Source organism: Botrytis sinoallii (assembly GCF_014898435.1).
Source record: "Botrytis sinoallii strain Bc 23 chromosome Unknown BSIN_002, whole genome shotgun sequence".
Lineage (NCBI taxonomy): Eukaryota > Fungi > Ascomycota > Leotiomycetes > Helotiales > Sclerotiniaceae > Botrytis > Botrytis sinoallii.
This window is the reverse complement of record NW_024066029.1, coordinates 1221105-1246814: the sequence shown is the minus strand read 5'-3', so window position 1 is coordinate 1246814 and position 25710 is coordinate 1221105. Positions and strand designations below refer to the sequence as shown.

Sequence of the window (25710 nt, the reverse complement as noted above, 5' to 3'; positions counted from 1 at the left end):
CAGACTCTAATTGGATTTGTGTTTCGTTTGCGAAACTTTGTGTCAACGCGACTGATACGCGCTAGAGCTCGTTATCACGTGATCTGCGACAAAAAATGGGTCCGCCAGATTTCACTGGCACGCATTTCTTGACCCGGTATTGCTTTGACTCTCTAGCATCGTAACATGTCGCCAGTCCTCCATTTCAAAGTATTTGAATCATATGATCAACTGTAAGCTGCAATTTTGCGAAGTCTTCAGTGGCTTAGATCACATAGCCCATCTAGTTCACACAACCGCGATGCGATTTCACCAATGAAGTGTGTGGTTGACGCGGCGATCACTGGCTTGCATATATCGGAAAAGTCTTCAATTTACTATGGTCTACAGATTGCACTGCAGTGACAGCCGACAAGGCTGGACTTTGTTCTCTGTTGTTCCATCTTGAGGGTCGCCCACATTGAATTACCATATTACGAAGATCTCTGTATCTTTGCGCTCTTCCAGTTTGACTATGTTAACATTAAATTCAAGCATTCCGTGAATTTTCCAATTTGATACTTTATCGCAAACTTTACTTCCTTTGTACTATGTGTGTGTGTATGGATGTTATAAGACATATCATTTTGTGTTTTGAATATGGATCCATTATCTATTTTGGGCGCCATCGCAGCCTCCTCTCAAATCGCCCAACAAAGCTACGATGCCATTAAATTCTTGAACGATATCAAAACGCAAATGCAGAATGGTCCGAAGAAGATTCGTGGACAAATACAACACATTGAGCAATTCATCAATCTTCTAGCATTGGTTATTAAGAATACCTCTTTACAAACCTCCGAAGTGTCTTCGGTTGTGAAAACTTGTTCTAATTCTGCAAAAGATATTAAGGACAGCCTCGAAAGTTATCTTGCTACTCCGGATGAAGGAAGAAGAGTAAAATTGCGAAAAGCATTTACAGCGGTGAGATCGGAAAAAAAGATATCCTCTATGATTGTGGATCTCGAAAGAGAGAAGTCCTTGTTGAGTCTCCATATCCAAAAGATTGATTTGTAAGAGCGCCCAACTATGACACATTCACTCTACTGATTTTCAAAGATCTCTATTGCAAACAGTTGATCTCAATGCAAAAGAAATTAAATTGACAGTTGGCGCGGTTGCAAATGATGTTACGGATGTCAAATCTATACTTATATCGGTAGCCAAACAAATTGCTACATTTCCATACAACTTCCAACTAATACTCACCTAGATGAATTCTCGATCGGATGTTGTCGCTCCCACAGAAAACGTTAACAAAAACCACTTCATCGTGCCAAATCGCCGTGTTAGTGGCTTTATTGGGCGTGAAGATATCCTGAACAAGATCGGAAAGGGATTATCCTCTGAATCTGAGTCTCGTGTTGTTGTCCTTCGAGGGTTAGGAGGCCAAGGTAAAACTCAAATTGCACTTGAGTACTGCCATCGTGCAAGAAAGAACAATATTCGAGCCGTATTCTGGATTGATGCAACATCCGAGAGCACGGTCAAGAAAGATTTCAAGTCAGTACTGGAGCATATCAAAAGCCCAGCTGACTCAACGCAAGACGACCAAGTAGTTGCCTCCGTTTTGAACAGACTTCAGGACTGGAATGAGCCATGGCTAATCATTTTCGATAATCATGACGACCCATCAAGTTTTCATCTGCCTGATTTCATACCATCGGGGCAAGATGGACGAATTTTGATCACGAGTAGACACGCAGATACTGCTTTACTAGCTGAAAAAGATCATGACATTGAGCTACATGGGCTCCCGAAAGATTATGCTTGTGATCTTCTCATTAAACAAAGCCGGGTAAGCAATACCGCATCGCGCGACGACGCACACGCGATCGTTGATCGTTTGGGGTATCATGCACTAGCTATTACACAGGCAGGATCATATATCCAAAGTCAAAAGATTGCACTATCCCAATTCATGGATAAATATAATCGCCAACGAGAAGCAATTTTGCGGGAGACGCCACGAATGTCACAGTATCGACGTAAGATTGGGGAGGCTGCGGACGAAACGGCATTGAACGTCTTTACGACCTGGGAACTTTCTTACCAACAACTAGAGACGCTTGATGATGAGAAGAAATACAAGTCAAGGATTCTGACCTTGTTTGCTTTTCTCGACCGTCAAAAAATATCCCAACAATTATTTGAGACTTATTGCACAACAGGCCTCTTCTCTCAGCCCGACATACTAGAGATCGAAGAACCTCTACTCTTGTTTGTTGATGAAGATAATAAATGGGATGAACAAAAATTCGTGGATATTTTGAATGATCTCTCGCGACTGTCCCTGATCCAAAGCTGGTATAGAGACGAGAATGACCATTGTCATCTGTCTCTACACCCTTTGGTTCAGGACTGGATTCGCATACGCGCTTCTTCGGAACTTTGCTACGACTCCGCGGTTCTCAGCGCTTATCTCGTGGCAACAGTTCTCGAAGAGTGCTACTCTCATCAAACGTACATTATGCCCTTATCTCTACAGCAGGAGCTCCTATCCCATCTTAGTTTGTATGAAGAGGCTCAAGAGCTGATGATTACACTTAAGAAAGATAAGGCGTTCAGTAGAAATATGTTGTATCGATTTTATCTAAATCTCACGCGGTTTTACATTCATAGCGGTTTATATAGAGAATCTGAGAAGATTGCTCGTCAATGGGTGGTAGCGTGTGTATGGGAATATGGACCGGCGGGCGCAGAAACTTTAAGTGCTCGTGTATGGTTGTCAGATGCGTTATTAAAGCAAGATAATTCCGAAGAATCGTTTCACATAAACCGAGAGGTGCTAAAGGTCCGTAGAAAAAAATATGGTTCTGAAAATCCACATGTACTGAGAGGTACACACAACATGGCATGTAGTCTAGTAGAAAGAGGACAACTTGTCAGAGCCGAGAAGATCTTCAGAAGAGTCATCGAAGTAAGTGAAAGGATTTTAGGACACGATAAAATAGAGACAATGGCAAGTGCCTCTGCCCTTGTTCATGTTCTCCGAATTGCAGAGAAATTTGCTGAAGCTGAAGCCCTTTGCCGGAATTTGGTCCACGACTGCCAAAGAATATTTGGAACGAATCATCCTGAAACATTTTACCATATAAATGAATTGGCCTTCATTTTCGAAAATCAAGGAAGACATTCCGAATCCCTGGCCTGCTTTGAAAGTGTTTATGCACACAAACTAGCAACACTGGGCCCCGACAATCCCAGAACACTCCTTTCGGAGTGTAATTGCGTGAGTGTACGCGAGAATCTCGAACGGCAATCACAGAAAGAACAGAGAAAGGCCAGAAGGGGATCATCCGCAAGCCAACGCTCCGATTCTGAAAGCGATACAGAATCTGAAGTTTCTGAGCTCGGTGATGAATCCTTTTTCTCCACATACGAGCGAAATTTACTCTGGTCATCTGATTCGGATATAGAGAAATCTCTTTTCTTGACTTCCGAAGGAGAGGAAGGGGGGGAAAGCGGGGAAGAATATGAGGGAAAGGGCGCGGGTCCAACCGTTGGAACCAAAAGCGAAGCCAGTGATAACCAAATACCAGAGGCTCTAAAAGATAAACGAGAAGTAAGCGAGAAACCAGTAGCGGAGGAGCAGGAGGAGAAGATCAAGCTCGAGGCAAACGAACATTTGAAAGATTGAACAGAATAAGATACATGGAGATTGCATAAGGAAAGGGGTCGAGAGAATTGACTGTCCCTGGAGACAAGGACAGATCGCGACGGCAGCATGGATTTATGTATCTTTCTTTTTGTTCGAAGGATACATGATTACAATTACAATATTTCATCCTCTACAAATCTTTCCTAGTTCCCTTCGTCATCATTAAATATCCTCCACTGCTGTAATCAGTCTATAACTTCTCCCATAAATCAATCCCGCGGTATCCATTTTCATCTTTCATCTTTCATCTCCCTCATCTCCATCTTTTCTTCTTGGTTTTTACCATTTGCGACGTTATATTCATCCTTTCTTTTTTTACGATTTTTCAGGATTTTCATGTACATAGAATTTTGAAAGCCGACTATTACTATAAAGTTTTATTGCAAAATCTATACACCCTTAATTCTGTTGAACATTACTGGATCGTCAACTGTAATCACATACCGCAAAGTTTCACTCCGAAATCCATAATTCTATAATTCCGTAATTCCGTAATTCCATCGAATATTTTTAAGTAGTCAACTACAACCACATACTACAAAGTTTCACAGCAAAATCTATAATTCCATAATTCCGTAATTCCGTATAAAATTTCCGGATCATCGACCTCATGCAATATGCAAAGCCCAAAAACCAGCCAAATTCCGTGAAACAAGTGTAGAAACTTGGAATTCTTTGCGGACATTTCCGTGTGGAGTAGATCAGAGTCTACTCAACCATTCAAGAGAAATAATAACGGTGCTTTCGTTACTAAATGAATGTATCTTAAGCTTTTACATGACAAACCGGAACTACATAGACCAGAGAGGTGTAGGCCTAAGATATGGCTGTTGCCATATCTTAGAATAACATTTGGTCTTTGCGCTAGCTGGAAAATAACATATAATCCCTCTCCCATTTCCTTTAGTAGCCTTCACTTAGCCCTTCCTTGCTACTCCAATCTTGAAGTATGTCTCATTCTGTAGTGAATCACAAAGTCAAATTCGTCAAAGCCGGCGACTTCGTCGAGAGATACGCTTTCACCACTGAAAAACGTATATTGCAAAAAGGTTGGACGCAAGCTGCGGGCACAAGACCACTGCCGATCGACCTGATCTGGGAGAAAGATGTACCAATCAAGCTGAGAGATGGAGTGATACTATATGGAGATGTGTTCCGCGCCTTGGAAAGCGACAACTCTCCACAGCCCGCATTGCTTCCGTGGAGTCCTTATGGTAAGACCGGCAGTGGTAAGTGTTTCTATCAGATGTGCAGGGTGCTGTTCTGGGAATGCTAATATTTTACTTAGGACATTTTTTACTCAACATGTTCCCCTCGCGCGTTGGTATCCCGTTAGCAGCTACGAGTGGCTTGGAAAAATTTGAAGGCCCTGATCCGGCAGAATGGTGCAAAAGAGGCTATGTTGTTGTAAACGTCGATGCTCGTGGAGCCTTCAATTCACATGGAGACATACAGATATTCGGAACTCAAGTAGGTGTATCTACCACAAATCAACTGTGGTAGCACTGACATGATCGAAAATTAGGAGGGTCGTGACGGCTATGATACGATTGAATGGATTGCTGCTCAACCATGGTGCAACGGATCTGTCGCACTGGCGGGGAACTCTTGGCTCGGCGCAGCCCAATGGTAGTCTATCCTCTGCTTCTAACCAACTTCTTGTTGATTAATCTTGTTTAGGTTCATAGCTGCCGAAAACCCGCCTCATCTCAAGGCTATTGCGCCGTGGGAAGGGCTTGGGGATTTCTACCGCGAATCAATTTGTCGGGGAGGTATTCCCGACCGCGCCTTCTGGAATGAAGTGTTTTCTACTTTCGGTGGCAAGAACCAAAGAGAAGATGTGTGTGCTATGGTGGATGAATATCCGCTATGGAATTGGTACTGGGAAGATAAGAAACCCAAGCTTGGCAGAATCAACGTACCAATGTATGCTACAGCCAGTTACTCGACTGGTCTACATACCGAGGGTTCTTTTCGTGGATATCTCATGTCATCCTCGTCTGAAAAATGGTACGCCAAGAATTCAGCAGCAAGTCACCTACCTTACCAGAGTAAGTGCTAATCAGTCTTCATAGGTTACGGATTCACACTACTCAAGAATGGCACGATCTATATCAGTCAGACAGCAACGACGACTTACAAAGATTTTTTGATCATTTCATGATTTCTGCCAACAATGGATGGGAAAACACTCCCCGAATTCGCTTGTCTTTGTTGGGTTACAACAGGCCTAATGTAGTCAACCGACCAGTCACCACTTACCCACCACCAGAATTTCAGTATCAGAATTTCTATCTCGATACAGCCACGAATCGTCTATCAATGCGTCCTATCGAATCAGTCTGCTCCACGAGCTATGATGCAGAAGCAAGGGGCGGTAACTTTAGCCGTTTTGAATTCAAATTCGACAAATACACAGAACTTTCTGGTTTCTCTAAGGTGCGACTTTTTATGTCTACTCCAGATCACAATGACATGGACGTTTTTGTCTTGTTACGAAAGCTAGACTCCAAGGGTAACGCATTGGAGTACTTCAACATCCCATTCAAAGACCTACCTGAAGGTACAAAACCCGAAGCTATCCCAAAGGACAATGTCTGGAGGTATGTTGGCCCCAATGGTCGGTTGCGAGCCTCGCACAGAGCTACATTGCCTGAGCCTGGACTTTCCTCAAGTCAGCGAAAACTTCTGTCTGATGCCTATGTCTGGCATCCTCATGACCATGAGGAGAAGCTTAGCAAGAATGAGATTGTGGAGCTGCAAATCTCGCTCTGGCCAGGGGGCATGATATTCGACAAAGACGAATCAATGGCATTGGAGGTCAGCGGATTTTACGGGATTCGACCCGAATTTGAGAAGTTGCGAGACAACCTTCCCAACTACAATGTAGGTCGTCATAATATACATTCTGGCGGTCAGTATCCATCGTCATTTCTAGTAGCTACGAGTAGTCACTAGAATGAGTCGTCCGATTAGATGGAATGGTTCATTCTCATACTCAAATCCTGCTGGAGCAAGTTGTATGTCATAATGTCATTAAAATTGTGTACAGAAGAGGATCTCAACTGTTCCCAGTATGCGCCTGTATATTTTGTTTTTTAAGAGAACCCGTTCTTTAACTCTGAGAAGATGTTAGATAGACTGGCTATAAACTTTCGTTTATATATCATTAAGCAGTTGGCGATTTTTGTTATGCTTTGTTGAAAATTTGTGAATGTGAAACAACCTACCGCCACTTTTTTCCCCATCGCACTTCATCAGGTTCCTCGCTTCCCTCTACATCTTTTTCGGCCGGAAATCAATTAGGCCTTGATTGCTAGTGTATTTGTAGCTGTTGAGTAAAAGCAACTCATCATACGTTCTCCACCCATCGGTGTCCCAGTATGCGAAAGTGTACCAATGCTACTCTTGAGTTATGTGATAATAAAGTGATTAGCATAGAAAAAGATTGCGACTCGAAGTAAAAAATGTGTCAAATTCACTAGTGCAATATGCGCTACTTCTGAATCTACCCAACCTCCCACGTGAAATTTCGAATCCAAAATCCAAAATCAAGATACAAATAAGCCAAGATCAAGCGGCCATGAATTAAAATCCCACGCAGGATCATCCACGCTCAATTGCGACTCTATGATGTCCAGCATCCAATCGGTTGACGGCTGTTGTAATAATTCGGAGTCAAGACTTTCCATATCCAGGACGGAGTGTGAAGATTTGGCTTGATGAGCACTTGCTGTAGCCTCGGATGTTAGTTGCGATATTGCAGACAACATCCGCTCAATAGCGAAAACACTGCATGAAATGGCTTCCGAAGGTATCATCTGCCGAAGATGGTAAAGGGCAGTATTGATAAAATAGAAGTTCTTGTCTGTGGTATCTTTATCTCTCAAGGTGTCCCAGACAAGTACAAAGCAAGCGCTCTCGATGTAATAAGCGTTGTATCTCAAATTCTAGAATGATTAGCTAAGTTGATTTGCATGCTTGAGGTGCTGAATCGAGGGTGAGAAGCTTGAAATGCATTTACATTTATTAAAGAATTCGCCTTCGCAGCTCTGCTAGCAAAAGCTATCAGCTCTTGAGCGGCAAAGACTGCCACTTGGCATGCTTTAAGAAGCCACGGAGGGGCAATATTCTCTGAAGCCGGTACTTTTTCAGCAGTCTGCTGTCTGATGTGAAAGATCAAGAATGGTCAAAAAGTTAGGATGAGAGTATGATTGTGAAAATTGGACAAGAACAGTTGTTCAAGAGTAGGATGAGCTGAGGATTGTAAGTCAAATTGCAACTTGTGTTCAAGAGTGAGCTTTATGGCTTGTAACTTGCGATGTATATCCCAAGCGGCTTCAATGTTAGTCTTGGAGTGGATACCACCTGATCTGTAGACAGTGTGACTTGCTGTAGATGCTAAGGATGCAATTTCCACCCAAATCCGTAAGAATGATGGTTTAGTAGGATAGCCGACAGATATAGTATTCTCGGACAAGGCCGCCGGTCTCCCCAGACTAAAGGATGTCATACTACTAGAACGTTAAATTATTGGCACATATACATTTCAGGCCAGTGTATACCATTCGAATGATTACAGAGACCAGAATGTCTCGACTCTCTCTTCTTTAAACTCAGAGACTGAAAGCGACGAGGCTGCTCTATGCAGACCGGCGGCATGAGCTTTTCGGACTGCGGTGCCGAGATGTAAATACGCAGAATTTATACGTCCAACTACTGCTTGATAGTGGGCGTAATCATAGGTTAGTCTATAACTCAAATCAGGATATCTGACAAAGTTAAACTTATCAAAAACAAGGGCAGCTGAACAGCTTGAACATTAACGAGATCTTCAATGGTATGCATTTCAGATTTTGCTCTTAAAAAGAGATCTTCACCTAATTGCACGTGCTCTGTCAAGGTCGCTCCTAAAGCTAAAATAGCCATAAGGATACCGCGCTCTAGAGCGCTACCACTCGAAGTGTTTGGGAAAGAGTAGAATGTTTGAAGCATTCCCTCTATTCGCGTCCGTGAGATGAATGGGAAGAATGGCCCAAGAGTTGATATAAAAAGGTCGACAAAGCTGTTCGCAAGATGTTCCGGCACAATCAGCATCTGTGTTGAACTCCTTGATATGAGATCAGAAGACGTATTCCCAAAAAAAAGTCGTCGATAGCCGAACCAGTCTAGAGCCGTATCGCCGTCATCTGCTCTAGGGTTGGTACTACTGAAAGGAGCTTTTGCAATGGACTTGAGCTGCTGATATATTTGTTGCAGAAATGCAAAATTGGACGGAGGGCCGTAATATAGTTGAGGTGATGACGATAGACAACTGTTGTCGGTGGCTGTTATATGATCGCCATACTGCTCGTCGCCGGGTAATAAGCTAGGTAATAGAGGCTGTTGAGACACCTCCAAGTTTTTCTCGACTCCTTCATCCTCCTCTGCCTGTGGGTCACAATGTTCGCGGGAAGAGGATGCTAGGCCCCTCTTTCGTCGCCGAACGTAAGATCGGAAGTGACATGTTCCACCATACTTCCTGCAAGTATCACAGGGCAAGCCACCATTGCACTTAGTCTTACGTCGCCTACATTCATCGCAAGCCTTTCCTATCGATGTCCGAACTCTTTTTCGCGATGAGGGAGCGGATTCAGGCATTTCGACAAGGCACATTTAAACTCTGCGTGGAGGAGGGTCGTTGACATTATAACGTTTTTAACTCGAATGTCATGTGATTTGAAACTGCGGACCTTTGAGAATACCGAGACTCCGAGAATAATAAGAATAATAAGAATAATAAGAATAATAAGAATAATAAGAATAATAAGAATAATAAGAATAATAAGAATAATAAGAATAATAAGAATAATAAGAATAATAAGAATAATAAGAATAATAAGAATAATAAGAATAATAAGAATAATAAGAATAATAAGAATAATAAGAATAATAAGAATAATAAGAATAATAAGAATAATAAGAATAATAAGAATAATAAGAATAATAAGAATAATAAGAATAATAAGAATAATAAGAACTTAAGAATTAATCTTATATATTATACTACATTCAACTATTAGAATTAGAATTTATATCAATATCAATTATCATAAAAAAATAATTAAAAGATTAAGAACTCAAAGAATTTTAAAATCCTTATAATAACTAATAAGAAAAAAAGAAATTCTACAAATTTATACTAGTAGTTAAAGGTTTCTTATTCCCCGATAACTTATCACGGGGGCAGGCGGGCGGGATAGGGTTCTAATAACTTTACCCTAATCTGGCAAAGTTATACTGATTCGGGTAATAGGTTCAGATTGAGGATTAAGACGTAGCTCAAAGAGCTACAATACAGGATCTTCTGAGTTGAAGATATACGGAATTTTCACAGCGAGCTAGCCCGATCGGGCCCTAGCTCGCTTGCGCTCCGGTGCGAGCGCTCCTTTCGGTCCTCTCCGATAGGACCAGCATATCACGTGAGCTCACACCGTGACATAACTGATTTTAAATACATAAAGAAAGAAAGAGATTTTTTTTAATAAATACCTAGGTATATTTAACAATTCAACCCCTTTTTAAATAATTCAACATAGATAATCTATATACAAACCTCCAAAGATAAATTCCTAATATTTAAAGCTATAATAACAATATTCCATTCCAAAATCATATACACAATAAAAACATACACGTAATCGAGACATCGACTATAATTTCAAAAACTACCTAAAACAAGCTACCTACCTACATAACCTCAAACAAACGAGTGACTTCGAAACCTCAACTAACACACCCCATCCCCTTTTCAAAATATCACAAAAACATGTGTTTAAAATTGAATGTGAGATGATCGAGAATAGTCCAAATGGGATATTCCAGAGGATAGGTATCTCACAGCCTGTGTGGAAATGAATGGAAAAACACTTCTCCTACTTTAGCGAAAAATCTCTCATTCCCATTTCCGCTTCCATCAACATTTCCCCTTTTGCTTCGCTGGCTCGAGTCTCCACTTTCACCTTCACCTTCACCATTCCATCCCATTTCAAACCCCTGCCCACCCGTCCGTTCCATTCCTCTCTCCCCTCCCCTCATCCCTCATCCTCCTCAAACAGTCGTCGTCGTCCCTACACCACTACTACTCGTCAGCGTCGCCGCTCCACTAGTCGACGGTGTCGGTCCTCCGGGAAACGTCCCGTTCGGTCCACCAGGAAACGTACCATTAGGAGGAGGTCCTTCCGGTCCCCCACCACCACCACCAGCAACAGGTACACCCCCATTCGCCGTCAACGCGGCCGCAGCTTGAATAGACCCAGCGCGAGTAGGATCGATACCGAAGGCAATCCAGCCGAAGAGGCCTTCGGAGAGAGTGGAGCCTAGGAGAGAATATTTGACGACGGGGTCGCCGAGGGCGGCTTCTTGGACTAGAGGGAGGGAGGGTGTTAGCTGAGGAGATGTTTTTTTGTGAGAAACAGGGGAGGGAGATGGGAAAGGGAGTGAATGAAATTGGGACTTGGAATGTGAATGAGGAGAGAAATAGATGACGTACGAAAAATTCCATCGTTAGCATTAGTAGTCGATCCTGGATTAGGATTTGTTGAGTAAGGAGTCAACGCCTCGATCTGATTCGAGAGCGAGGTATCGAAGAAGAGTTGGCCAATGTGCGAGACTGTTGAGCCTTGATATGTACCATTTGGGAAAGCTCTGTGTGTTATATCTTCAGCATCATTCAATCTTCCCATATACCAAGATTTTTTTCCGAGATTGAGATTGAGAGAGAAAGAGAGAGAGAAAAACCATACGTTCCACCAACATGAGTAGCAACATGAATATGCTGGGTCCTCCCCTGATAATGCCCTGGATAAAACGCCGTAAACTGAGTCGCGCCCTCCTCCCCCGTCGCCTGAATGCCCCTCGCAAACGTCGCATTAATATTCCCAGCCACCGACGCATCCGTCACCCCACTATACGTTCCCGTGCTATTCGCATACCAGAAATCGATGTACACGTCGGGGACGGGCTCGCAGGTAGCCGTATCGATGACTTGGATATCGAGAATGAGATCAATGCCCGATTGCACGGCGCTTTCGCGCACGTCGGCCCGGATGTATTCCCCGCTGACGTAGAAGGGGCCTTCGGTTACTTCCGGGACGAGAATGCAGGAATTGTTGCCGGTGAAGATGTCGCTGTAGCTGTCGGTGGGGGAGTAGCTGGTGGTGGAGAGGTGGCTGGTGTTTAGGACGGTGCCGGAGTCGCGGGCGGAGAGTTCGGGGAGATCGCGGAGTTTGATGATGGAGGTGTCTGGAATAGTTAGCTTGGGTTGAGAGATAGAGAATTGGCGTGTGAATGAGAGGTTACCAGTGGGAAGACCGCGCTTGGCTCGCTCGTTTTGGAGGATCTCGTGTCTTCTATCTGTAGTGCGTTGATGATGACCTCGAGCCTTGAGCTTAGAGTAGCAGCTACTGATATCTCTCTTGTGGAATTCATGAGCTCTTGCAATATGAGCAATTTCTTCCTTAATGTCGTGCCCTGGATGTGCTTGCACGGCAACCAAGGAGGCCACCGTGGGGATGGCGAGACGTGTGAAATGCATGGTGAATAAAGTACTCAGGAGAAAAGAAGTTGATGAGCTGATGGATTCTTCTATTTCTACAGGACGATGTTCTTCATATATACACATAATTTTGACCCGTATTAAGAGCTCCATAGCAAAAAAAAACAAAAAACATTCTAAATCACGTCTTTCAGATGCCAGCGTGCAAAACGAAGTGACATCTTGATGTCGACAGCGCCAAGGCTTTCACGATCTTCCCAGCAAGGCAAATTCCAATTCATCCAGACAGGATATACTTTTCCCGCGAACGACGTCGACGGAATCGAGTAGGTGATTGATTTTGGAGGATATTGAGGATCATCCCAAGACAAAGGTACACGCGTCCAAATGATTTGGATTGGTTTTGAGGATATATTTCCACAACCACAGGCGTGATTCTATATCAAAGCGCCTGGGATACCTGTCGAAACCATGTAGAATTGAGATTCTCCATGCCCGTCCTACAGGAGCGCCATCTTGGCGATATAGGGGAGGATCAAAGACATATGCAATTCGTCATACAAGAACACTAATGCCAGAAAGTTGATTGGAACATCCTTTTCAATAATGACATTCCACCGTCGGAGAAATATTTCTCAACGGGAAGGTAAGAGGAATATTTGCTTGGTGATTGCCCTTAGAAGATATTATTGCGATGGATAGTACTTGGCAACTGCAATACCGAAGGATGGAACTTACCCCAACATTAATTACGCACATATACAGACACATATGAAATGACTTTCGAATTGCTTGTGATTAGCCGCGCAGAGGAAAAACTGCCGGCAGATGCAGGATTTCCTGGAGAAGGAAAGGATGAGTAGAAAGATATGGGATGATCTAGAGAGCTGACGAAGCCTCTCTAGGTTTATATATCAAAAGCAAAATGTGATATGAGTTCATACTTGTACTTGAGGTATGAGTGACATTTACATCGTACAAGATTGGTTGCGCTTACTTAAGACAGTATATAATTCCTAGACATTTGCATATTACAATGTCATCGGGGAAAAATCTGGATATACCAATTACAACACCCAAGTGAAGATTGGACAATTGTGATGCCTTTTTGCAAGGAAATAGATGGTAGATATTCATGGTATTTCAAACCATTCGTTGTGGTTTGACAAAACCTGAGCAAAACCACTTCACTTAATACCTACTCACGCCTACCGACGCTACCCGACAATCCCCCGAACCCACACCAAAACAAGTCCACCACCATCATCATCCAAAAAAGGCAAACACATCGCACACATCAACCCTCGAGTCAATCACCCTTCGAGTTAAATTCTCACTCAACACATACATCACTATCAATCATGGAGCCAAAAAAAAAAAAAAAAAAAAAAAAAAAAAAGTACAAAAAACAATCAATGTAGGAGGTATTGAACCACACCCGATTTGAACGGATAACCTTTCGATCTGGAGTCGAACGCGCTACCGTTGCGCCAGCGGTCCTATTGATCTGAAAGCTGCGTTTCATCAAATGTTATATTTCAAAGTCCTGAGGACAATTAGAAATTAGGCTGATTGAAGCACGTGAGATAAGGGATGTGATGCAATCAATGAAGAGGAACGAATGTTGCACATCGCGAAATTGTCACCATGATTCTGTGATATTTTGCTGTCTGACATGGAATCAATGTTTTATTAGTAGTAGTTCATGTGCCTTTCGATGAGGCATTTTAGTCTAATTGGTTTTAGATATCGTGTTTATTAGATAGCTTTCAAAGACAACAATGATAATTCTATAAGAAAAAATAATCTTTATAATAGCTCAACATGTATATCCGTATAATGCGATTGAAAAGATCTAAATATTATCACTGTGTTCACTATTGTCTCCAAAAAATTATAGGCAATAAAATGCGAAACATTTATTTATACCTCTCCATTGTCAAGAGTATAGATTCAATTGTATACCCTCACAATCCTTCCTAGTACTCATCAATACTCCAGATCAAACAATTAATATATTACCTATCTGTTTGCTGGAGTGACTTCTTGAAGTTAAGAATGAACTTTGAAACATAGCTAAGGATGATGCCAATGGTTTACTCTTTCGAATAATCGTATCCATATAAATCCAGGTCCTGAGATTCCCATACTCGAATTTGTACGAGTCCAGTACTGGCATCTACAGAGTATAGCAAAGACATCAACGACATATCAGTTGAATATTCGAGATGCAAACAAACGATATCTGAGCTGATGAGTCTCTCGGCTAGAGATGTCAGACCTCAATCCCGCCCCAATATAAAAACGAAAATCAATCGTCTTTACATACCTATCAAAGAAAGAAACTTTCATCCGTCATGAATCGATCGAGATAAAGTTTTTACTACATATATTAAAGACAAGGCTGCGTAGTCTAGTCGTGTTCTAATCCTTATGTCGTGCGGATCTTAACCGTCCTGATTCAGGGATTTTTGTATTAGTATGCTAATGTATTCCTCCCTCTTACTCAATATTGCTGTTGCTAGACTGCGGCTCAACAAGGAAACCCTATCTAGAGCACAGGAATAAAGGTACCGTCGTGGGGTAGACGAATCTACCTCGGAGCATAAATCGATATTGTGGACGACCGCGAGGGGGAAATCCAGTCGTCTGGAAGTTGGGACGATTGATACGAATACGACTCAATATAAATGAACCAGACAAAAACATCCTACGATAATATACTGTTAAGAATTGCATGCCGCCACAAGCTGTCAGAAGTCATACTGTCACCATCCATTTCATCTGATGTTCAAAATGTGACCAATTTGCAGGCTGGTAGCTTGTTTATTCGATACCCATGACTCTTGGATGTTCAGATCTGTGATTTAGCTTGGCCAATGAGATTGCTGATTAAAAGTTTGTTGTAGTAGTAATTGGAGGTGCCACTGGTCAAGAGCAAGCATATCCTTACTTAGGAATGAAAAGATCGCGAAGGAGCTTTTTACTTGATACTCTCCACACATCATCGAGGGAGTACCCACTACTCAGCTATTAGCTCTCAAATGAAGAAGTCGCGCAGCCTCGGCGCACATGGTTCTACCATCATGAAATGTGCCATTATTCGCCGTCGCCGGCTAGACTTGTCGCCCGCATGCTTAGATGCGGGAACTTGGGGAGATTCCTTGACGCTAGACTCGATTTTTTTATCTCACCAAGGTATCTAAGCGATCTTGGGGCAATATCGGGCCAAAAAATCGACCAAAAAATTGTACTTGGGAGACTTTCACTCTGTACCGTAAATTTCGAACCCTCAAACACATGGTTATAGCGCATGAAAAACTGAATCCTACATGATTTCATCCTTGATGCATTTCGCGTCTTGTTGAAATGCCGAGCTGCCACTCTCTCTTGGAAACTGCCGCGACAAAGTATTAAGGCAATAAGGTTCGATAAATATGTACATAGGTGAATCGGTGGTGGCAATCTCCATGCCATCTGTGGGCTTTGCATGGACGCGGATAAAAAGAACTATTTGGGTTGGTTGGGTCAATGCGTGCGTGATATCTGTGTCGTGATACCGTGATACGAATGTTTTTGATCGTGCTGACCGACCGGTATTGCTGTCACTGAGACTGGTAGATGAGGGAGAGAATTTCATGCTTGGTTGCAAAATCTGGAGACGAAAGACTCATGCAAGAAGTATGTTAATTTGTAATGAATTAAAGTTATTGACTCGATCAAATATTAATATAAAAGAACTTCGGGATGGTGACGAATCGAGGTCAGTGTCAAGTCTCGAGTTTGGTGCCGACCGGAGCCGTATCAATGATCCATGGTTCAACGGTTGCTGCTTTGGGAAGATTTTTTATTTTGTTCCGAATAACCAACAGTGGGCTCTTGGATTGCTCATTGCTCATTGCTCATTGCTCATTGCCCATTGCCCATTGCCCATTGCCCATTGCCCATTGCCCAACGTCAATTGTCTTTCCTCTTGAAAATGTATAGGAGAGGGAGTCTTGTTCCGGTGTTCCAGCCTCGATTTGTATAGTAATTTGCGATCAAAATCAAACACATGCAAGGGCCCAGTAGATACTTGGTAGATATCCAATGGATCCCAATAATGAGCACAGATCAACTTTGGCAGCAGTTTTCATTTTCCAAATGGTTAGTTTGAATACCAAAATCTTAAATGACCCAAAGGAGAATTCCAGAAGTCCACTCGTGTCGGGGAAATTTGATTGACTGCCGATGACAATAATAACAAAAGCCACATGTGCGGAGACACTACGGAGCTTCGATTCATATCAATTGTGCTTCAAGTAAGACTCATGTGCGTGTGCTTGTGTGCACTGTGCACTGTGAATGGGCTTGTGTGGCGGCCCTGTATGATGGGATGGGCGTACCTAAGTTTGCTATCCGTGCCTGGATTCGACCCTTGACCAGTTGGAAAAGAGTTAGAGTTCCTTTTGGATCATTGGTTACATTCGCACATCCATACGAAGTCCGGAGTAATCAAATTTGAAGGCGGAAAACCACATGTTGACCACGATATAGGTTGATGTTTTGTAGACGGACGGTACGTTAGTGGTAGTGGTGGTGGTGATGGTGGTGGTAGTAGTAGTACTACGCGTCCGGGCGTGCTTGCGCATGAGTTAAAATTTTTGTGTCATATATCAGAAATTGAGGGGAGATTTGATGGATAAATACCTTCTGAGGCAAACCTAGAAACGGCCATGAGCTGAATCTTTCCTTTTCCCAATAATGTATGTCTGTGTTGGATCTGTATCCGTTGGTACGTCTCTCCTTCGTATAATCGCAGATAATCGTTACGATATTTGGTAAAGTTGTGTCGACCCTGTTGTGGACTAGAGTAAGGGGGAAGAAGCTTGGAAGGGAAACATCCCGTGAGCGAGGGCAGGGTTGATGGATAAATGAAACCGAACCGTTCGAGATTTCGTTCCTTTTGATGATTATGATATGATGAATCGATTGGATGAGAGAGGTAGAAAGTGGGAGGAGATATGGGGATTGGGTATTAGATACATTTTCTTCTTCTGCTTCTCTTGTTTGATCTCCAATTGATGGAGCAAAGATACAAACAGCTGCAATATCGCGCATGAGACTAATGTAAGTACACATCACACTAATGTATGGTATGAATAAATGGTACGGGAAATGGAGAAGAAACATCAAGAAACATCAAAGCACCCCTCGATTTTGCTACCCGTCACAGTGTCACTGCATTTGGGTCCATTCGCCATTCTCCAATTGAATCTTCCAATTGCACAATAACAATGCCTTGATGTGGAATAGGGTGTTGGAAATGTTTGGGTGTTATTTTATTTTGGGAGAGGGGATTTACTTTTCCGGGAATTTCTTTTGGTGGTCGTTCTTTTCCTTTCTTCTCTTCACTGTCCTTGGAATTTCCTGACCTTTCTCTCTCCATCACTATACTCACTACTCATGATTACCTACTATCAAAGAAAACGACTTGAAAAGATATACTAAATAAGTATACATAATTGTGATTATATATTATATATGTAAATACCTAGGTACTACTACCCAATTGCCCACTCGGTAGATATCTAGACGGATGACTTATCATCGGCATCAAAAGTATACGACCTTTCAATCAATCACTCATTCATTTTGACGGTTGACTACACATTAGCTTTTCTTTTTCCATACAATCTCCTGAACATCGACCCACTCTTCGAATCTTCCTAAATCTTAACCCAATTATATTAGACCCTCACCTCACACCCTAAACTAAAACCACGCTAAATCCCTTTTGGGACTTGGGATAAATAATCAATGAACAAGACCGAGATAATAAATAATAAATAATATCATGAGCTTCGCTTTGAATGCTTTCCTCTCTCCCTCCCCCTGGTCAATTTTAACCTTCCGTGCATGCTCCTCTTTTGGGTCCTTTGCCTACCTACCTACTTTGCCTGCTTTCCCTTACCTGCCCTTTGCCTGCTTGATTGATTGCTTGCTTGCTGGTCTACCATATCTATTCATCATCTGGATTTCTTCCTTTCCTTTCCCTACATTCACTCGTTTTCCTATCTTTCATTCTTTCAATCTTTAAGTTTCGTGACTGCACCACAATCTGCAATTTGCAGAAAGCAGCAGAAAGGTAGGATCAAGATATCAAAGGTTCCATCGTCAATTCTACCAACCTGGACTACGAAGGGAACAAGAAACACACATTGTACCAAAAAGGGGGCCACTGCAAAACGTCAAGAGCTCGAGACTTCGTTTCCAAAGAAAAAAAGTGAATTTCCATGATCGAACGATATAATCAATTCACGCAATATACTCAATATACTACACTCCTTTGATTCTTCAACGCTTCTACGACCATACTATTCTTGTCGGCATCTATCGGCTTCGCGACATATCTTCAGCATTCTTTCCAATTGTCTTCTATTCTTTCAGAGGAGCATCATACTCGGATTATTCAATCAGAGAAGTCGTAACTTCTCTTGAAATCTCCAACCATGGCTCCATCTCTTACAAGTTCATCCAATTACCTTCGACCCAGAACCAGAGACCGCGGTGATGAGCGCCCTAGTACTCGGGAAAATAACCAGGATCACAATCTCATAATTCCTAGCCGAACTTCATCTCTCCACTCGAGAATTACACAACCCATTCCTTCTTCACTCAACGCAAAACCTCAAGCTCGCACACCAAAAACCCTCACTCATGCCTACATGGTATGCGGTGTTGGTCGAGAACCAGCACAATGGGTGAAGGCTCCAGCTCCAGCGCAAGGAAAGATTCAACATATGAAAGGCGCCGTGGGTCAATTTTGGCTTCCTGAGATTCTCGGTAGCAGTCCTCGACTGGAGCAAGATAATGAAATCGCCAGAGCTCTCCACTCTGCAATGAGGGTAAGGATTGAAATGAGTCCTTGGTAAGATTTTACTAATTGACAGTAGGCATGCTTCCCTCACGATGTCGAAATCTGTACAGGACGTAGTCAACCTCATTGCGTTCACCATTCCTTCGTTCTTCAGCAAGATTCTTCGCATACTTTGTACGGTATCGCATTACGAGTTTGGTCCCGAGCAGATGAGAAGCGTGCAGAGACGATTCGTGATTTGAGAAGGAGGACAGAATCGGACTTCTACGACTCGGCAGACGAAACTTACTGGATTCCATACTGCTTGTCTTTCCTTTCCAGATACCCATTGTATAATCTGCTAGGTGACTACCTCCGAGGAATGTGGATTCATTGGAACAAAGCTACCAATCTTTTCCACGCGGAAGAGGTCTCGAGAATATTGAGCTTTCCAGCTCCCAGACTCAATGATCTCGTACGAATTGACATGAAGGACTACGCGCTTTGTTATCAATTCCCATCCTCTCCAACGGGCTTCCAGAACTTCGCCATGTGGCCATTGTTCTCTTGCTTATCTATTCCTAACATTGTAGGAGTAATTGAAGCAGCTTTATCACCCACCCGTCGGATCATCTTCGTCTCCCATTACCCTGCCATGCTCACAGTGGCTTCAGAGACTATTCGATACTTTGTTCGAGTTTACGAATGGAGTGGTCTTTATGTTCCAGTTGTTCATGCAAGACACGCGCAAGAACTTGTTCAGGAGCCTGGGCCATACATTCTTGGAATCACAGCAGAATGTCGATCCTTATTCACCGCACCCACTGATGCTTTGGTTGTGGATTTGGATCGCAACTTCGTTCTAACCTCTAGCCCACCTACCGCTTTGACTGCTGGTCAACGCACAAAGATGGTCAATCGCATTACTCAAGCTCTCAACGGGGATGTCACACCTTCTGGTGTACCACAGCATCTACGCTCAGCTTATGGCGGTGGTAAATTAATTCCAGCTGGTCAAATAATTGTTATGCGCGGTGAAGTCGAGTCTATTCAAGACCCAGAATGGTGGAATCAAGATGCTACTATGGCCGTGATGGATCATGTTTGTGAGAAGATGGTGAGTAAAATTTGAACATGCTTTTTCTGGAATGCACTAACTCTTTTCAGGGACGAAATACCGGAATCAAGGCTGTATTTGGAGGAGCTCAAAAGAAACCCTTAATGACTAAGGTTTCTATGAGACATCTGAATGAGATTGTACGCGAGAGAAATCAATACTCCAGAGATGCGCTTGAGGCATGGCAAGATTTCATCAACCTCAAGGGTCGCATGGATACAGAGCTCGGCAAAGTCACCAAGAGAAACAATTTCTTGGTTGAAGAACTGGAAAGCTGGAAACAACAATTCCTCAAGTTCCAAGCCTTTGCTGAGCAACTTACTAAGGAGACTCAAGATCTTAAGGTCAAGATTGAAACCCACAAACGGGAAAACAGACGTCTTACCGGCCTTATTGACCAACAAAAAGACGACGCAGCTCGTCTCAACACCCGTCTCTCTGGTACAGAAAAGCAGCGTGATGATGCCCTCGAAGCGCTTGTTCTCCAACAAGAGATTGCTGAAGAACTCGAGCGTGAACGCAAGCGCAACAAGAAAGAGCTTGCAGATCTTCAACGCACCAACTCCACCCTACTGCGACAACGAGATGAGGCACAGCGAGTTGTGCTACATCTCCGCAGTCTTATCGGTGGCCAATCTCACCACTTGGAGCACTTGGTCCGCACTATCCAGAAGAGTCCAGATATCACTGAGTATCTCGATGCTGAATTCGACCAAGAAGAGGGAGAAATGATGAGCGAGATTGCCGAGGAGGGCAAGGCCGAAGGCAAGAGACCCGCATCCAGAGGACCTTCCGAGCGTGGATCATCGCGTGCTTCGTCTCGTACACCCTCACGTTCCCACCGAATCAGCCGATCCGGCGATGATATGACTCCTGAGATGGAGTCCAGACTAGTTGGTAGCGTACGAAATAGTAAACGCTACAGTGCAATCAGCATTGCCGATGTTGCCGATCGTCACCTTCGAGACAAGACTGATGCCATCGCTCACATCATCCGAAACATTAGCGATCAATGTGCAGCTGCTGTTGAGGGTCTGATGATGGCTCATGATGCGGATGCCGAAGCTGAGGAACTTGCCATGAGGGAGCAACGAAGACATCGTGAAAGCAATCTTTCAACAATGGCCAGTGATGGTGAACAGTCAGGGGAAGACAGCATGCTTCATCCAAGCGGTCGCGGTTCCAGCATTCCTCCAACTCCAGATCTCAGCCACAGATCCAGCACCGCCATGTCTATCGCTAGCTCCTCTGTCACTACACCCGAAAGACATAGCCAGCAATACCATGTCCGGGATGACTTACCAACGAGAATCATCGAAGACAGCGATGAGGAACTTGGTGGCAGAAGCGACACTGGAAGCCTACGACACAGCATGAGTGGAAAGCCAGGAGGATTACTCGGCCGCCCTGCAGGAGCTAGGATAAGCGCTCTTGGTGGTCATTAGCCACTACAGCCTTTAATGCTTTTGAAGAAACTCGGAATGGACGAATCTTTTTGAAAGCATTAAACTTTCTAGAACAACGCCTCTACCTTTTATTTTTCAATCTCACCTTTTCATTTCACTCAAGCGTGTTTTCGGAGGAGGCGTTGGATGGTGAGGCAATATCTGTCGATTTTTTGCTGGGTTTAGCTAGCTAAGCACTCTCCATCACACTTTTATATCACCTTTTTACTTTTTTTATTAAGTTTTCTTACAAGATTCTCTCAAAAGAGGTTTCTTCACTGGATTTGTGGATGAAAGACGGAGTTGATAGAGAGGTATCAACTCTGAGGTTGGGTAAGAAGGGAAATTGGGAGTGGTGGATGGATGGCCATGCGAATGGGAATGATATGTATTGTGATACTACTTTTTTTTTTGTTAGGTGGAGCGAGCGACTTGAGAATAATACCCGATGTGAACAGTTAGTTGTATGTAACACAGATTAAGCAATGGCATTTAGGAGAGGAGAGTGGATAGAAAGAGTAGAAGAGAAAGAATTGAATGAAAGTCTTTTAAATATTAAAATCTAGTTGCTAATTTTGTGATGGTTTTGAAATGTTTGTTGTGATGGGTGTGATGGGACGGTTTGTGTAGTAGCACTTGAAGATTGATCCTGATTGATGGGAGTTGAAGGGAGTTGAAAGAAGTGAATATTTCTACTACCTGTATGTAGGCAGTACAAGTACAGCATGCGGCGCAGTAGGAATGGATGTGGTAGATTCTTTGAGAGCTTGTGATTGCTGATTGGGTGGGAGGATGGGGGTGGATGGGGTGGATGGTAGGTAGGAGGGAGGTAGGCAGGAAGATAGGTAGGTAGGTGTGTAGGTGGGTGGGTAGGTAGTAGGAGGTTGTGGGATTCTTGGGGAGTGAGGAGTTAGGATTGAGGATTGGTGATGATGAAAGTGAGAAGGGGAATGGGGAATGGGGATTGGGGAAGGGGAAGGGGAAGGGGGCTATGTATTGCGTTTTTATATCAAATTTGTTTAGGATGGATGGATTGATGGGATGAGATTGAATAGAGATATATTTCAAGAATCCATAAAACGAGCCTAGGTATCTAGGTAGCAAGTTTTGCATCTTACTCTAAGCTTCACAATTTCACAGTAGAGATCCCAGGATACGGGTTAACTATAATATATAAATAAGTCTTGATGTTTTTGCGAACTCCTAGATACAGACGCTCTAGACTATTTGTGATATTGATTTTTCATTGAATTTTCTAGTGTGTGTGTATATATTTGTGACGCAACGGGGGAGAGATCGAATATGGCTTGAGAGTATAGTTTATTTAATAAGGAGATTTTTATGGGAGTTTGTTTTTGTTTGAATATTGAACGATATTGAACGGAGAGTGGAGTGATCTTGTACTTCTCAGGGAAAACTATCTATGTGGCGATAGTGTCCTTCGAAAGCGAGTAGTTCGAGATCTTTCTTGGGGGGGGGGGGGAGTGAGAGGATCTTATTGGTGTATATGCAGATGTATTCTTAAGAGAAGCTAAAGTGAAGTTGTAAAAGTTCCGAATCGTCTCTCTCGAGCGGCTGCTACAGTTCGCTTCTACGACGAGTTGGAGTTTCCCTCGTTCTCTTCTTGACTTGAGTGAAGTTAATTAGCTAGGAGCTTAGCTAGTACATGGTAGCCAACTGACTTGAGAAGACGAAAATTGATACACGATGTTAGTATTTCGTCCTTTTGCATTGCGACGTTCGAACTTCGATGGGAGTATTTATTGTGGAAACAATATTACCTAGGTACTAGATCAAATTCCCCTTTTAAGAAACTGATATAAGTTGAGGTCCAAGACAGGAAACAACCATTTCAAGAAGATAAAGTCAAAATCCCTCTAGACAATTCAAGACTGAAATGGTACACTGGAGCTTATGGCTTCCCAATTTTAGTCTTGAGTGCTGATTGAATAATATCTCGAAAGCTTAAAGATGTGAGATGTGCGGTAAAGATTTTTGATCTTCAGATCTCTGGCATGTATCTGGAAAACTCTAGTATACAGATCATTGTCAGAGGCTGATGTTGAAAATCTGAAATCCATAGCATATCAATCAAATTCAATTGGTGCTCAAAATGGAAAGAAAAATGTTCTGAAAGGAGGATACTTAATGCTCACAACATTTTCCTACGAAGCTGATCGGAAGCTGGGCATAAAGTACAGTTAGTAGAAAGAAGAGAGGTTGCCAGAAGCTCACTGGGGGTTCAACAAGAGATATGTATAAGCCGGGAAAGAAACAGTAGACATTGGAAACTGTTCTAGCTCCCGAAACCTATAGCGTTTTGAGATCAATAGCTTCATTGGGATTTGCAGTATCACGGACTTTTGACTGGACTTATACAGCTTGTACAACTTTGATCATACAGTACCATTATGTTGCGCTTCTTTGATGTATCTTGAATTCTCTCCGAGACGAGTACACAAGATTTCAACCTTTCTGTAAAGCTGCTAAACTTCAGGCTTGTCACAATATTCTTCGTGGAACTGAAGAGTTGATAAAAGGTACACCAGCAAATGAAGAGTTTAATCCATTGTAAGATACTTGCTGGGTAACTCCTTTGCGACCAGCAGCCTTCTTAGTCTTCGAGTTTGATAGACATGAAGTCCCAAAACCACGGCTTACATAATGAGATGTGGTGTTAGACCTCGCAAGATGCGGTGCGGCTTTAGTAAACTTAGCGATGTCGAAGGCTGCCGTATCATGTGATCGTGATCGAGTACCAATAAACTCACACCTTGAAAATCACTAGAAATTGAACTGAAGCAAAACGTGAGGTAAATAGATTATCTCTTTCCTCGATCACAATTTTCGAATATAAACATAACTCCACAAAGTCTCGTACTTCTCAGACTATTCATCATGGAATCACATATGACATCCCCGCCCAAAGCCAAACGTCCCCCAAAACCTAATCCTCAAAATCCTATCGAATCCACCATCCGATCATTTTTCCAAACACTCCATTCCACATCATTTTCAGAAATCTCGGCTTCTCTCGATTTACTTGTATCCACCTCCCCCAAGCGCTGGGTCATATACTCACCCATGCTTCTTCTCCCCTCTGGATCATTTTCCTCGCCACATTGGATTTCTCTCCTCTCTCTCATTTCCCCTTCCCAAAAAGAAGCATTTTTTACACAAATTCTGCAAAGTGTATCGAAGAAAGAAGGCAAGAAACTCACGCATCTTGCTATTAATGCTGGAATACCTCTTCATGAGAAAGATAAGGAGGGAGAATCCGAAGAAGAGAATATTTTGAGAAGTCCTAGTGGATTACTTATGTTACATGGAGATTTTGGGCCCGATTTCAAAGGTGATGAACCTACGGAAGAGGATTTCGAAAAGGCGTTTTGGGTGAGTACGAAACAGAATGGGATTGAACAGGTTTGGGCGCCTAGGTGGACTATGTTTAGTAGGGGGAATGTCAAGGAGAAGGCTCGGTTGTTGGGGTTTCACGATGCTGGTTCGATGGAGAGTGGAAATGGGAAGAGGGAGATAGGGAAGGAAGAGAGGAGGGATTGGACGGCGGTGGATTTGTATGCGGGAATTGGATATTTTGTTTTTAGCTATGTGAAGATGGGGGTGGGAAGGGTAGTGGGGTGGGAATTGAATGGATGGAGTGTTGAGGGATTGAGGAGGGGAGCGATAGCTAATGGGTGGGAGATAAGGGTTGTGAAGAAGGGGGAAGTGGTTGAAGAAGTTGAAGACGAGAAGATTGTGGTGTTCTTGGAGAGTAATGTGGAGGCTGAAAGAAAGTTGGAAACTATAAAGGGCCTTGGTTTAGTGAAACATGTAAATTGTGGTTTCTTGCCTACGAGTGAACCTACATGGAAACCGGCCATGAATATTCTAGGAGAGGATGGATGGTTACATTTACATGAGAATGTCGGGATTGCAGATGTGGAAAGAAGGAAGGGGGAGATTGAGGCGATGTTCCAAACCTGGCTCAAGGAACAAGCCGATGGAAGGAGTGTGAAGGTTGAGCATGTCGAATTTGTTAAGACTTTTGCTCCCGATGTTTGGCATTGTGTTTTTGACGTCTATATCGGTAGATAA

General features: G+C 42.9%; 8 protein-coding genes across 8 annotated transcripts; 4 read left to right on the top strand and 4 right to left on the bottom strand.

Moving 5' to 3' along the window:
* Nucleotides 1-618: 618 nt before the first annotated feature.
* On the top strand, nt 619-3658 carry EAF02_001496 (uncharacterized protein; the record flags this gene model as incomplete). Its single annotated transcript, XM_038897544.1, has 3 exons — nt 619-1031; nt 1078-1177; nt 1232-3658. 3 exons carry the CDS (start codon nt 619-621, stop codon nt 3656-3658), a joined length of 2940 nt encoding a protein of 979 aa, XP_038762519.1.
* A 970-nt stretch (nt 3659-4628) lies between these two features.
* EAF02_001495 (uncharacterized protein) lies at nt 4629-6637 on the top strand (the record flags this gene model as incomplete). Its single annotated transcript, XM_038897543.1, has 5 exons — nt 4629-4908; nt 4968-5149; nt 5205-5308; nt 5360-5689; nt 5755-6637. 5 exons carry the CDS (start codon nt 4629-4631, stop codon nt 6635-6637), a joined length of 1779 nt encoding a protein of 592 aa, XP_038762518.1.
* A 475-nt stretch (nt 6638-7112) lies between these two features.
* EAF02_001494 (uncharacterized protein) lies at nt 7113-9319 on the bottom strand (the record flags this gene model as incomplete). The annotated part of the gene is made up of 5 exons (XM_038897542.1): nt 7113-7629; nt 7704-7845; nt 7915-8196; nt 8260-8430; nt 8478-9319. 5 exons carry the CDS (start codon nt 9317-9319, stop codon nt 7231-7233), a joined length of 1836 nt encoding a protein of 611 aa, XP_038762517.1. The 3' UTR covers nt 7113-7230.
* Nucleotides 9320-10768: 1449 nt separating this feature from the next.
* Nucleotides 10769-12254, bottom strand: EAF02_001493 (uncharacterized protein; the record flags this gene model as incomplete). Its single annotated transcript, XM_038897541.1, has 4 exons — nt 10769-11085; nt 11211-11365; nt 11464-11962; nt 12020-12254. 4 exons carry the CDS (start codon nt 12252-12254, stop codon nt 10769-10771), a joined length of 1206 nt encoding a protein of 401 aa, XP_038762516.1.
* A 3289-nt stretch (nt 12255-15543) lies between these two features.
* Nucleotides 15544-15855, bottom strand: EAF02_001492 (uncharacterized protein; the record flags this gene model as incomplete). Its single annotated transcript, XM_038897540.1, has 1 exon — nt 15544-15855. The coding sequence occupies one exon, from the start codon at nt 15853-15855 to the stop codon at nt 15544-15546; it is 312 nt and encodes a 103-aa protein (XP_038762515.1).
* Nucleotides 15856-16117: 262 nt separating this feature from the next.
* Nucleotides 16118-16351, bottom strand: EAF02_001491 (uncharacterized protein; the record flags this gene model as incomplete). The annotated part of the gene is made up of 2 exons (XM_038897539.1): nt 16118-16231; nt 16268-16351. 2 exons carry the CDS (start codon nt 16349-16351, stop codon nt 16118-16120), a joined length of 198 nt encoding a protein of 65 aa, XP_038762514.1.
* A 2355-nt stretch (nt 16352-18706) lies between these two features.
* Nucleotides 18707-21615, top strand: EAF02_001490 (uncharacterized protein; the record flags this gene model as incomplete). The annotated part of the gene is made up of 3 exons (XM_038897538.1): nt 18707-19102; nt 19151-20170; nt 20221-21615. The coding sequence occupies 3 exons, from the start codon at nt 18707-18709 to the stop codon at nt 21613-21615; spliced, it is 2811 nt and encodes a 936-aa protein (XP_038762513.1).
* Nucleotides 21616-24513: 2898 nt separating this feature from the next.
* On the top strand, nt 24514-25710 carry EAF02_001489 (uncharacterized protein; the record flags this gene model as incomplete). Its single annotated transcript, XM_038897537.1, has 1 exon — nt 24514-25710. One exon carries the CDS (start codon nt 24514-24516, stop codon nt 25708-25710), a length of 1197 nt encoding a protein of 398 aa, XP_038762512.1.